Raw genomic sequence first — 13,111 nt, forward strand, 5'->3', positions numbered from 1 at the left:
GGGCCTGTACGACACCGCTTTCATCTACTGCTTCACTGATTACTCCCTTAGAGGACCGCGACCTGCGTGTTCCCGCAGCTAAGACCACACTTCCTTGCGGGGGTCCCTGGTGAAAACCAGGAACACGTTAGACTCCGCACCTCTTGGGTGAGTAGTGCAAAAATCAGTAAGCAAATACCCTAAATCTGTGACAGTATACTCTGGCCATGACGTCAGATGGAAAAGGTGAACCTACAACTCGGGACCTCATTATCCACCTGGGCCGCCGAGTGGAACAGCAGGAGGCGGACCAGGCTCGTTTACTCCAGTGTGTGCAGGGAATCCTATCTCGCCTGGACTCTCTACGGGCAGGACAAACCCCTCCTACGGAACCATCTGCGGCTCCTTCTCGCTCTGCAGTGTCCCCTGCGGCTCCTGCTGCCCCTCCAGCCGCCACTACTGGATTAAGAATACCTTCCCCTGATAAGTTTGACGGGGATCCAAAAAGATGTAGAGGCTTCCTTAACCAGTGCGCCATTCACTTCGAGTGTAACTCTACAGCATTCTCCTCGGAACGTACCAAGGTAGCCTTCATAATTTCGCTACTTAGTGGGCAAGCCCTGGCCTGGGCATCCCTGTTATGGGAGCACAATGACCCTTTGCTGGAGGACTCCGTAGCCTTTATCGACATGTTCAGGAAGGTCTTCGACGAACCGGGCAGAGTCTCTTCTGCCGCATCTAGCCTATTGAACCTGCGACAAGGTTCTATGTCTGTCGGGCAGTATGCCGTACAATTTCGGACTCTCTCCTCTGAGCTTCGATGGAACAATGAAGCCCTCATTGCTTCCTTCTGGCAGGGTCTTACCGATCGAATTAAGGACGAATTGGCTACCAGAGAACTCCCCTCGGAGTTGGACGCCCTCGTTTCATTATGTATCAGGATCGATCTTCGTTTCAGAGAGAGAAGTTCAGAAAGGTCCTCTACAAGACGGACTCCCCGTTTGGCTCCCCAATTTCAAAACCCAATATCTTCCACTGAAGAACCTATGCAGCTTGGCCGCTCTAAACTAACGTCTGAAGAACGCGAGAGACGGTTCAAGCAGAGATTATGTCTATATTGTGGGGAGTCTGGTCACGTGCTAAGTCTCTGCCCCAAGAGACCGGGAAACGCCTCCTCCTAGACGGTAAGAGGGAGGCCGCCTTAGGAGTCACCGTTTCCACTCCCTACTCCACCTCCAACCTCGAGTTTCTCATGCCTGTCCAGCTCTTGACTACTAAAGGACCCCAACTAATCTCTGCCTTCGTGGACTCCGGTGCCGCAGGAAATTTTATTTCGGCCTCTCTTGCTTCAGAGCTCCAATTAACCATTCAAGATCTGCCCCAACCGCTTACCCTCACTGCCGTGGATGGTAACCGTGTCAGCAACGGTGTCATCTCCAGCATTACGAGTGCGGTTCAATTGTTGGTAGGAGCCTTACATCAAGAGTGGATTCAATTCCTAGTATTACCACAGTCTATTAACCCACTGATACTGGGCCTTCCTTGGCTCCGGAACCATTCTCCTCAATTTGACTGGGTTCGTGCGGAGGTAATTTCCTGGGGCCCGCAGTGTCATAAGCAATGTATTCCCTCACACCGCTTTCAAGTCTGTCATACTCAGACGAATTCTAACCCCTGCACATTACCTTCGGTCTATTTAGCCTTTAAGGACGTCTTCTCCAAACAAAGATCAGAAATTCTTCCACCCCACCGCCCGTGGGACTGTCCGATTGAATTAATCCCGGGAAAACAAATTCCTCGTGGTAGGACGTATCTCCTGTCCTTACCGGAGACCCAAGCTATGTCACAATACATATCTGAAAACCTAGCCCGAGGGTTCATTAGAAAATCATCTTCTCCAGCCGGAGCAGGATTTTTCTTTGTTAAGAAGAAGGACGGATCCTTACGCCCGTGTATTGATTATCGGCATCTAAATAAAATTACTATCAAGAACCGTTATCCATTACCCCTTATTATGGACCTTTTCGACAAGATTAGTGGAGCCCGCATCTTTACCAAACTAGATCTCAGAGGGGCATACAATTTAGTACGGATCCGTCAAGGAGACGAGTGGAAGACAGCGTTTAACACGCGGGACGGACATTTCGAATATCTAGTCATGCCATTCGGGCTTAGTAACGCCCCCGCAGTATTTCAATCCTTCGTTAATGAAATCTTCCAAGACTGTTTATATCACTTCGTCGTTGTCTATTTGGACGACATTCTTATCTTTTCCCAAGACATTGCCTCCCATCGACACCATGTGAAGGAAGTCTTACTCCGATTACGAGCTAATCGACTCTTTTGCAAATTAGAAAAATGTATCTTTGAAGTAGAACAAATCTCTTTCGTTGGGTACATTGTTTCCGGAGCAGGATTAAGCATGGACCCACAAAAGGTGTCTGCCATTACCAACTGGCCTCTTCCCCAGGGCACCAAGGCTATCCAAAGGTTTATTGGATTCGCCAATTATTACAGACAATTTGTTAAAGGGTTCTCCTCCATTATTGCACCTATAACAGCGCTGACACGAAAATCAGCCAACCCCAGGAATTGGCCTCCAGAAGCCCTAAAGGCATTTAATCTCCTGAAACAGGCCTTTTCATCCGCCCCAGCCCTGTCTCAACCGGATCAATCTGAACCCTTTTTTCTAGAGGTTGACGCCTCTGCTATAGGGGTGGGGGCAGTACTCTTCCAAAAATCCAAAAACGGTTCTCAGTTACCTTGCGGGTTCTTTTCCAAGAAATTTTTATCCCACGAGAAGAATTATGGAATTGGTGACAAAGAGTTACTAGCTATCAAGGCTGCCCTAGAGGAGTGGCGACACTTACTTGAAGGTTCACGTCATCCAGTAACGGTCCTTACCGATCATAAAAACCTGCTTTATGTTAGCGAGGCTCGATGCCTTAATCCACGCCAAGCTCGATGGGCATCGTTCTTCGCACGTTTTGATATCATCCTGACCTATCACCCAGGATCCAAGAACATCCGAGCTGATGCTCTATCTCGATCTTTTGACAACACTGATCTCTGTACTTCCTCGGAACCCCTACCCATTCTAAATCCTACCAGGGTTATCGCCCTTACCAAAACCACAGCCAAGACACCCCCAAGGGGCTGTTCCTTCTTGGAGCCTAATTTACGAATTAAAGCCCTCCGCTGGGCGCATTCCTCTAAATTGGCAGGACACGCTGGTGTTAAGAAAACTCTTGAATTTCTTCGTCAGAGATATTGGTGGCCGACACTACATTCAGATGTACGAAGTTTTGTGGTTTCTTGTGATACATGTGCCCGTTGTAAGAACCCCAGAATGGCCCCTTCTGGACTCCTTCAACCACTTCCCATTCCAGATTTCCCTTGGCAAAGCATATCCATGGATTTCATCACAGACCTTCCCCCCAGTAATGGATACACCACTATTTGGGTTGTTGTGGACAGATTTTCTAAAATGGCCCACTTTGTACCCTTGTCTGCTCTACCATCTGCTTCTCAGTTAGCTTCCATCTTCATTAAAGAAATATTTAGACTTCATGGATGTCCTCATGAGATCATCTCTGACCGTGGAGTGCAATTCGTTTCCAAATTCTGGAGGGCCTTTTGTAAAATACTTGGGTCTGACCTCAAGTTTTCATCAGGTTATCATCCACAAACCAATGGTCAAACAGAGCGGGTTAACCAAGATCTCGAAGTCTTCTTACGATGTTTTTCTTCAGCTAATCAAGCAGAATGGGCTAATCTCTTACCCTGGGCGGAGTTTTCTCACAATATCCATCATCACGAGTCTACTGGTGCATCTCCATTTTTTATTGTTTATGGTTCCCAACCCACCCTCCCAGATTTTTCCAGCCAAAGTTCCTTGTCAGTTCCCGCAGTGGAGGATGTCATGCGGAACCTTTCTCAGATTTGGTCTAACACAAAAGCTAGACTCCAAGAAACTTCCCTACGCTATAAGCAAGCAGCAGACCGCCATCGGAGACTGGTCCCTCTTTTACAGGTTCACGACAAAGTATGGTTATCCACACGTAACCTTAAGCTAAGAGTACCTTCTCAAAAATTGGCTCCCCGTTATATTGGTCCCTTTTCCATAACACATGTGATCAATGCAGTAACCTACAGACTCCGGTTACCCTCTTCCCTGAAGATCCACAATGTCTTTCATATCTCTCTTCTCAAACCACTTGTACTCAATAAATTTCATCAGTCGCCTCATCGTCCAGCCCCTGTACGTACTACGGAAGGTGAAGAATTTGAAGTTAGTCGTATCCTGGATTTCCGTATCCTTCATGGACGACACCAATTCTTAGTACATTGGAAAGGCTTTGGGCCAGAAGAAAGATCCTGGGTGCAAAAAGAAGATCTCCACGCCCCACGGTTATTGAGACAGTTCTTCAAACAAAGATCTATCCAACAAAGTAGGGGAGGAGGTACTGTCAGACGCCGTCTCCGTGCTATGCCTGCCGCACAGAGACGGACGTCTGCTCCTGGGACAGAGCGCTCGGTTGCCAGGCAATGCTTGTCTCACTTTCTCCCCTCTCACTCCATTTGCGACTCTGCAATCAGGCTTCTGCCCTCAGCATTCCACTGAAACTGCTCTCACAAAAGTGATAGATCTACTTACTGCAAAGTCTAAGAGTAATTGCATACTCATTCTAGTGGACCTCTCTGCTGCTTTTGACACTGTTGATCACCCTCTTTTCCTACACACTCTTCACTCCATTGGCCATCGTGATACAGTTCTATCCTGGTTCACTTCCTACCTATCGAGCCACTTCTTTAGTGTTTCTCCTTCTGTGATATCCTCCCCTTCATTACCACTCTCTGTTGGGATCCCACAAGGCTCTGTGCTTGGCCCTTTACTTTTTTCATTATACACCTCTTCTCCTGGGTGTCAGACGCCGTCTCCGTGCTATGCCTGCCGCACAGAGACGGACGTCTGCTCCTGGGACAGAGCGCTCGGTTGCCAGGCAACCGAGCGTACTTCCGGGTCAGCGGTCACGCGTTCCGTTGCTAGGCAACGGAACGCTTCCTAGTAACTCCGGCGGTGGTGTTTAGCGTCACCACCGCCAGTGATTGGTCTGCACCTATATAAAAACCTCACTCTGGCACATGGAGAGTGCCAGAGTATTAGGTCTCATCCTAGCTCCAGCGTTCCTGTGTACCGTTTCCAGCGCTTCCTGTGTATTACCCGGCTTGTTACTTACTACCCCTGATCTGTGCTCCCTGTGAACTTGACCTCGGCTTGATATTTGACTCTTCCTCCTGTGCTTCTGACCTCGACCCGGCTTCCCTGACTACGGCTTTGAACTTTCCCTTGGACATCTCCTGAATTCACGGTTTGGACTGGGCCTGTACGACACCGCTTTCATCTACTGCTTCACTGATTACTCCCTTAGAGGACCGCGACCTGCGTGTTCCCGCAGCTAAGACCACACTTCCTTGCGGGGGTCCCTGGTGAAAACCAGGAACACGTTAGACTCCGCACCTCTTGGGTGAGTAGTGCAAAAATCAGTAAGCAAATACCCTAAATCTGTGACACTGGGGCACTAATTGACTCATTTGGCCTCCAATACCAACTTTACGCTGATGACACCCAAATCTATATCTTTTCCCCTGACCTCTCCCCTTCTGTACTATCTTGTGTAACCAACTGTCTTTCTGCTATCTCCACATGGATGTCACCATGCTACTTACATCTCAACATATCTAAAACATAGCCAAAACAGAGTGTCACTCACCGGACTGTGAGTGCCATTTCCCGTGTATCCAGGAACCGTGGCCATCCGCCATCCTGAGGGTCTGCGCATGTGCAGCCCTTTCAAACCTTCAGTACTTGTTGCTTTTAATTGATTGGATGATCAGGCAACCCTCCCTATTTAAACCACCTGTGATCATTACCTGGTTGCCGGATCTTGGAGTCTCATTCCCCATGAGCCTCTGAAGGTGTTCCTGTGTTCCTCGTGTATTCAGCTCCTGCTGATTCCAGTTACTGCTATTGTGGTTTCCAGACCACTTCAACTCTCCTGTGTTCATCGTGCCTGCACTCAGCTGATTCCTATCCGCTGCCTCCATTACTACTACAGAGTTCCTGTTCACTTCAACTCTCCTGTGTTCATCATGCCTGCACTCAGCTGATTCCTATCCGCTGTCTCCATTACTACTACAGAGTTCCTGTTCACTTCAACTCTCCTGTGTTCATCGTGTCTGCACGCAGCTGATTCCTATCCGCTGCCTCCGTTACTTCTACAGAGTTCCTGCTCACTTCAACTCTCCTGTGTTCATCGTGCCTGCACGCAGCTGATTCCTATCCATTGCCTCCATTACTGCTACAGAGTTCCTGATCGTCTCAACTCTCCTGGGTTTGATCGTGTCAGCTCTCCGCTGCCTCCACCGCTACTACTGGATACCAGACAGCCTCAACTCTCCCGTGTTCTTCATGTTTCCAGTTCCACTTACTACTGCTTCCTGAGTATTGCTTCGTGGATTCTGGATTACCTGCCGTGCGCTGCACCAACCTGATTACTGCTTCCACCCTCCAGTGGTCTCTCCTCCTGCCGGCCTTCAGCTGTTCAGGTATCCCTGCACGTCTCTCTGACAGCCTGCTCTCCTGAACCGCGGTATGCATACTTTCCATTGACTTTGCTTGTGTATTGCATATCCATCTGGACTGAGTTGTGTTCTCCTCCGGAGCCTCCTATCCACTGAAGCTATTGTTACCATTGACTTTGTTTCCTATTGCCTGGACTGTTATTGTGACTTTGTATACTTCAAACAGTGCTTGTCAGTTATCGTTGTATTGTGGATATCATCGTGGAATCAAGTTCTGTGTGCCCCATGTATACTCTGCTTTACATTCATCTCCTCGTGCCCCTCCTCACATATATATATAGCAGTGGTACAACTTGCTGACGCAGACCACTGACTCCTGTTCCCTGTGACACCAGTTTCAAGTATCCTCTCACATAAGCAGTGGTACAACTTGCTATACGCAGACCACTGACTTCCCCGTTACCTACCTTCACCTGGATTCCATTCCTTCACTATAGACAGCGGTACAACTTGCTATACGCAGACCGCTGACTCTCACTACCTCCTCGCTACTCCTGGACATTCCTCCTCACTATAGCAGTGGTACAACTTGCTATACGCAGACCACTGACTCTCCTCACGTTCCCTTGTCCATCTGGTTCCTCGTGTACATTCATCTACTCATTACCAGCTGCTGCTAGTCATAGACTTTCCTCGAGCATTCTCTCACCATCTGCTGTTTCTCCTGTTCCGTTGTCACCCTGCGACCAGAGAACCATAGCACCAACTCTATTTCTCTGGTTAGTCCATCATCTGGTGATATCCTGGGCAAAGACTCCTAGTGCCCGTGACACAGAGCTTATCGTCCTCCCTCCTGCTAGAGTCACCATCTCCTCTCAAATCTTCCTCACTGTCAATAACACCACAATTTCCTCAGTCTCCAAAGCCTGCTGCTTTGGTGTCACACTTAATTCCACCCTTTGCTTTATTCCTCAAATCCAGACTCTCCTTCAGCCCTGTCAATTCCATCTTAAAAACATTGCCAGAATACGCCCTTTTCTCACTCAATATGCTACCAAAACTTTTTTCCATTCTCTCATTATCTCCTGTCTTGACTACCGTAACCTCCTGCTAGCTGGCATTCCTGACACCCATATATCCACACTTCAATCCATCCTAAATGCTGCTGCAAGACTGATCTTCCTCTCTCACTGCTCCACATCTGCTGCACCACTTTGCAAATCCCTACACTGGTTCCCTGTGTCCTCCAGAATCAAATTCATATTACTCATCGATAGCTACAAAGCCCTCGACCACACCACCTCTTCATACATCTCAAAACTCATATAAAAAATACTCTCCTTCCCTTAGATCAACCTTGGACTTGCACCTTGTCTCGTCTCGGGTAACCACCTCTCAATCTCGCCTACAAGACTTCTCCCGTGTTGTTCTCCACTTATGGAATTCCTTTCCAAGCTCAATCAGACTTTCCCACAGCCTTCAAATCTTTAGATGCTCTCTGAAAATCCATCTTTTTTTTTTTTTTTTTTTCCCAAGAGGTTACTTTATCCCTAATGATACTGTTCACAATAATGCACTCTTACAACCGTCCCAATCTCCACTCTGAGACACATTTGCTCCTCTTGTTTCAGCTGTGCCCTCTTCTACTTAGAATGTAATCTCTCTAATGAGCAGGGTCCTCCAAACCTTTTGTTTTCATGTCTGCCTTTATTTTATCTACCTTTTATGACCCTGTTTTATGTATGTACTGTTTTCCCTACTGTATGGCGCTGCGGAGCACCGTGGCGCATACAATTATAATAATAATTCAATTTTACATTTCAGTACATATGGTACTACATTTCATGCATTCATGTGTATCATTGCTATTGTTGCAGTATTTTTATTACAGGATTTAGAGATGAGCAAAGCTGTAACACCATCCACTTATGTCCGTAACCTGGGCCCTGGTCTACTTAGGCAGCTGTCTGATTTTCTTGATCCCCAAGAAGGATGGAAAACAATAGCTATGGATATACGGAAAGCTTCTGGTGAACCTCGATACACTCAGTTTCATATACGGTATTAAACCTTTCTTATAAATTTTATACATTATGGCTGTTTCCTCTCCTAAGTCTTTAAGGGACCACAAGTTGTTTACAACTGTATAAAGGAAGTTACTTGTAACAGTAGAACGATACCTGCATATGAAAAGTAAATACAGGTTAAAGTATCACATGTTCTGTTATAGGCTGAGAATTTTTACGGATGTATTTGTGAATGTTACAACATGGTTTTTTTTTTTATTATTTTAAGAAGCAACCCTCCTCCCCAAATAATAGAACTGTGTATTTATTTAAAATGTGCGTCGTCTTCGAGAAGTGACTGTTACCAAGGAGACAGAGATGAGTCTTGGGAATTGTAGATGTGGAGGCAGACATGGGAAATCTGTGTTTCTGCCATTCTTGGCAAAAGTGGTTAAATAATTCCAGATAATATTTTTGTTTTTAAATAAATTAAAGAACAAGTTGAAAAATTCACATGTACATACTAATTTTCCCAAAAATGTCTACATGGGAGAACTCAACTACACATCATCATCAGCTATTTATATAGCACCACTTATTCCGCAGTGCTGTACAGAGAAACTCACTCACATCAGTCCCTGCCCCATTGGGGCTTACAGTCTAAATTCCCTAATATACACCGATCGAGAGAGGCTACGGTCCAGCCATATAGTCTATATTCTGGGCAGCACGGAGGCGTAGTGGTTAGCAATTCTGCCTTACAGCACTGGGGTCGTGAGTTCAATTCCCGACCATGGCCTTATCTGTGAGGAGTTTGTATGTTCTCCCCGTGTTTGCGTGGGTTTCCTCCTGGTGCTCCGGTTTCCTCCCACACTCCCAAAAAAAACATACTGGTAGATTAATTGGCTGCTAACAAATTGACCCTAGTCTGTCTGTGTGTGTATGTTAGGGAATTTAGACTGTAAGCTCCAATGGGACAGGGACTAATGTGAGTGAGTTCTCTGTACAGTGCTGCGGAATTAGTGGCGCTATATAAATTAATGATATTCTGCTGTAGTTTATTTTGTTAGTGTATGCTTCTTAATTTGTTGGCATGTGTTTTACATAGTTAGGCTGGAAAACACAGGTCCATCAAATTCAACCCTTCATAAATTCTAATTCTATTGATGCAGAGAAAAGCAAAACAAAACCAATTTGGTATCACCGGGGGCAGGTGTGATACATCAAATCCCCAAAAAGTGGCAATCGCATAAATGCACTGCAATTTTAGCTGCAGATATCCTTTCTTTTAGATAGAGATATTCAATCGATTTTAACATTCTGTTAATGAATTTGTCATCGACAACTCATTTGGTAATGAATTCTGTATTTTATCTACTTTTACAGTAAATAATCCCTTCCTATGCCGATAACGCACAGTTAATCTATTTGCTTTGATTGAATCATGTATTTCAAAGGCGCTTTGAAGGAATTCTTCAGAAGGGAAAAAGTCCAACACATGAATTGCTTTATGACTGGGGAACGACAAACTGCACTGTCCGTGATCTTACTGAACTGCTTGTGAGGAATGAGTTCTTTACTGCGGCTTCACTTTTGCCCATTGGTAATTATTTTAATTACAGCGAAATTTGTTAAAAAAAAACCTGACTAATTAGTCTGTAGGTAGATTATATTTTGCAACATACTTTTGCCTATTAATATGTACGGTTCATTAAAAATACTGACTCAAATCACACTTAGTACTAGGTTAGATTAAACAAACCATAAGCCTCATAAATGTAGTAGAGCTTATTGTAAAGTGTGAGTGAAGGCCCCCTTCTATAGTCCTTGTGTCTATTACCTCCTTGTCTGCCCTCCACTCCGCTATCTGCCCCATCCACCTCCATGTGTCATGTGTGTCCCACTCCTTATGTAACCCATCACTGTAAGAATCCTTCATTACATCACCCAGCTGAGCTAGCAATTTGGTCACACAACAGTGGATTGAAACATTTTGTGTTTCTCCTGCTTGTGAGCAGATCAAGAGACACATTCTGCGTGTTCAGCAACTCCTACAGAAGAATGGCAGTCACAACAGACAATGCCACAAGCAGCTGACAAAACGGAGCATAACAATCCGGTGTCTCAAAGCACAGATCCGAAAGAGAATGATGAAGAAACAGGTACTGTACATATCGCTACACACTTTGTATTGATTTATAGGGTGGTCCTTTTAGGTTTTCTAACTAACCAAAGGCTAATACTTTAGTACCAATTATTCTGCACTCTGTTATAAAAGTGATGTATGCTCCTGATTTGCCACAGTTCAGGCATCACATGTGCTGTCTGGCCCTTAAAAATATGAACACTAAAACATGGCACTGTTCAACACTTTTTACAAAGGTTGTTATATATATATATATATATATATATATATATATATATATATATATATATATATAATCTCCCAATCAATCATAAGAATTTTTGCAAATCTTTCTTTTCCCCCTGCCTTATAGGTGACACACAGCAAAACTATCCAGTCCCTAAGACATTTTACTTTTTCTTGCTGCAGATTTGAAAGAGATTAAGGTATGATGTTTTTTGGCACTGATCCCCAAAGTATTGATTACCATCTCATTCAAAATAAATATTCTAAAACCTTTCTGCAAAAGTACTAAAAATAAGAAACAAATAAGTAGGTGTAAAATGTATTCTTATCCCTTGTAATTGTAAGCTCTAACTTGCTCAGGTGCAACATATTACCTGAAAAGTCACAATGTTTGTTAGTTGACAGCTGGGAGAAGGTAAAGCGCAAATAGCGCTGTGTAACTTTGTAACAAAGGTGCTGACAGGAAAACAGTGGTGGGAGTTAGCTCTCCTGAACTCTGGCCGTCCTGGTATGAAATTACGTTTTAGCTGCAGTAATTGTTTGTAAAATCTGTTGCTTTTGTTTGATATAGCATTTTGGCATTGTCTTTAATTGTTGTTTAATGTTTCAGGATATGGTATTTACTCTTTTAATGAACTGAAGAGAATTACAAGGAATTTTGATGATCGACCACTTTGTGACGGAGGAAACAAACTTGGAGAGGGTGGTTTTGGAGTTGTTTTCCAGGGACAAATAAAGGATAACAAAGTAGCCGTAAAAAAATTGACAACTGTAAGTCTTCATCTCCTGCTTATACATTTTCAAAAGCATGTATGTTTGTTCTGCTTTTTTTTTATTATTCATAGTTTAGTAAAAAAAAAAAAGGGACTTGTGGGCAGAGTTAGATTCTACATTTTTGCTGATAATTACATGAATTATGTTCTGGTTATTATAATGGACCATGGCCACGAAACACCTCCAACATAGTAACAGTGACCAGTTAGACAATGGTAATAAACCTGGTCTGTGACATAATTAAGGTAAAGGAGGTCTCCACCACAGCTATCAGCTGTTATCCAATCAACTTTCATTGGATAACCTTACAGGGAGCTGTCTATGTTTAAGTGCTTTCTGGCTGTTGGGGCTTCACTAGTATTATTATGATGGCCTATCAGATAGGAGTATCTCCTCTTACTGCACTGGACCTAGACATGGAATATCAGCTTTTCTTTGAGTTAGAGGAAAATACCGTATTTCCCCATGTAAAAGACACATCTTTTTCCCCAAAGTTTTGGGTCTAATAACTGGGTGCGTCTTATACAGGGGTAGTAGCACTTACCCTGTCAGATGACTCCTCTGTCCGGTAAAGTCTTCTGTCTTCTCTCTGTCTGATCCTGATGCTGGAAAACCAATTAAGGTCCTCTCTGCGATGTCCGGATGTCCTTTCAGAACCTTGACAAGGTCCTGAAAGGCATTCTTTCAGGACCTTGAGGTCCTGAAAGGATTGTCTAGGTCCTGAAAGGACATCCGGACATCGCAGAGAGGACCTTAATTGGTTTTCCAGCATCAGGATCAGACAGAGAGAAGACAGAAGACTTTACCAGACAGAGAAATCATCTGACAGGGTAAGTCAGAATCCACTATAGCGTTGTCTCTCCTCTGTATAAGCTGCACAGATACATGGGGAAATACGGTAATTTGATCCAGTCAATTTATGGAAAGTCCAAATAGGCCAGACCCAGAGTAGCAGAGAAGTAGGGATGGCACTCTGCTAAATTTGCATATCATTGTTTTTATTTTTATATTTAGAATCTATTACTTATATACTACAGACTTTTAACCATAGGCTCAATAATTCCCCTAACAAAGATTTTTACTTGATGCCGGCGATCGGGTCCCATTCATTTAAGTTAGGCAGGCGCAACTAACAGTAAATCTGATGCTGTTAGCTACCCTGCTGCCACTGCGGGCATGGTGCGTACTGTGCTGCTTAGTGACGAGCCTTTTATGAGACTATGACATAGTCTCACAAGACCTCCTCACTGACCAGCATGTTGCGCACCGCGCCCGCGCTGACAGCAGGCGAAAAAGAGGTGCCGCCTGGAGCCTGAAGGCTGCAGCGAAGTGGATCAGGTAAGTTTCTATGTATGAGGGGAGCGGAAATGATACATTGAGGCTGGGGGGGGCCTTT

The 13,111-nt window shown here is 44.7% G+C and overlaps 1 protein-coding gene across 2 annotated transcripts in view; it reads left to right on the forward strand.

Annotated features, from left to right (window-relative positions):
- Positions 1 to 13,111, forward strand: part of IRAK4 (interleukin 1 receptor associated kinase 4) — a 29,707-nt gene that overhangs the window by 5,119 nt on the left and 11,477 nt on the right. Inside the window, exons 2-5 of one of the 2 annotated variants that reach the window (XM_075209073.1) lie at positions 8,442 to 8,625; positions 10,028 to 10,173; positions 10,589 to 10,732; positions 11,552 to 11,712. In XM_075209073.1, coding sequence (XP_075065174.1) covers positions 8,465 to 8,625; positions 10,028 to 10,173; positions 10,589 to 10,732; positions 11,552 to 11,712 — 612 coding nt within the window. In that variant the 5' untranslated portion in view covers positions 8,442 to 8,464. The remainder of the gene's footprint in view (positions 1 to 8,441; positions 8,626 to 10,027; positions 10,174 to 10,588; positions 10,733 to 11,551; positions 11,713 to 13,111) is intronic. The other variant, XM_075209071.1, reaches the window with a different exon arrangement.

Source organism: Mixophyes fleayi, chromosome 4 (genome assembly GCF_038048845.1).
Source record: "Mixophyes fleayi isolate aMixFle1 chromosome 4, aMixFle1.hap1, whole genome shotgun sequence".
Taxonomy (NCBI): domain Eukaryota; kingdom Metazoa; phylum Chordata; class Amphibia; order Anura; family Limnodynastidae; genus Mixophyes; species Mixophyes fleayi.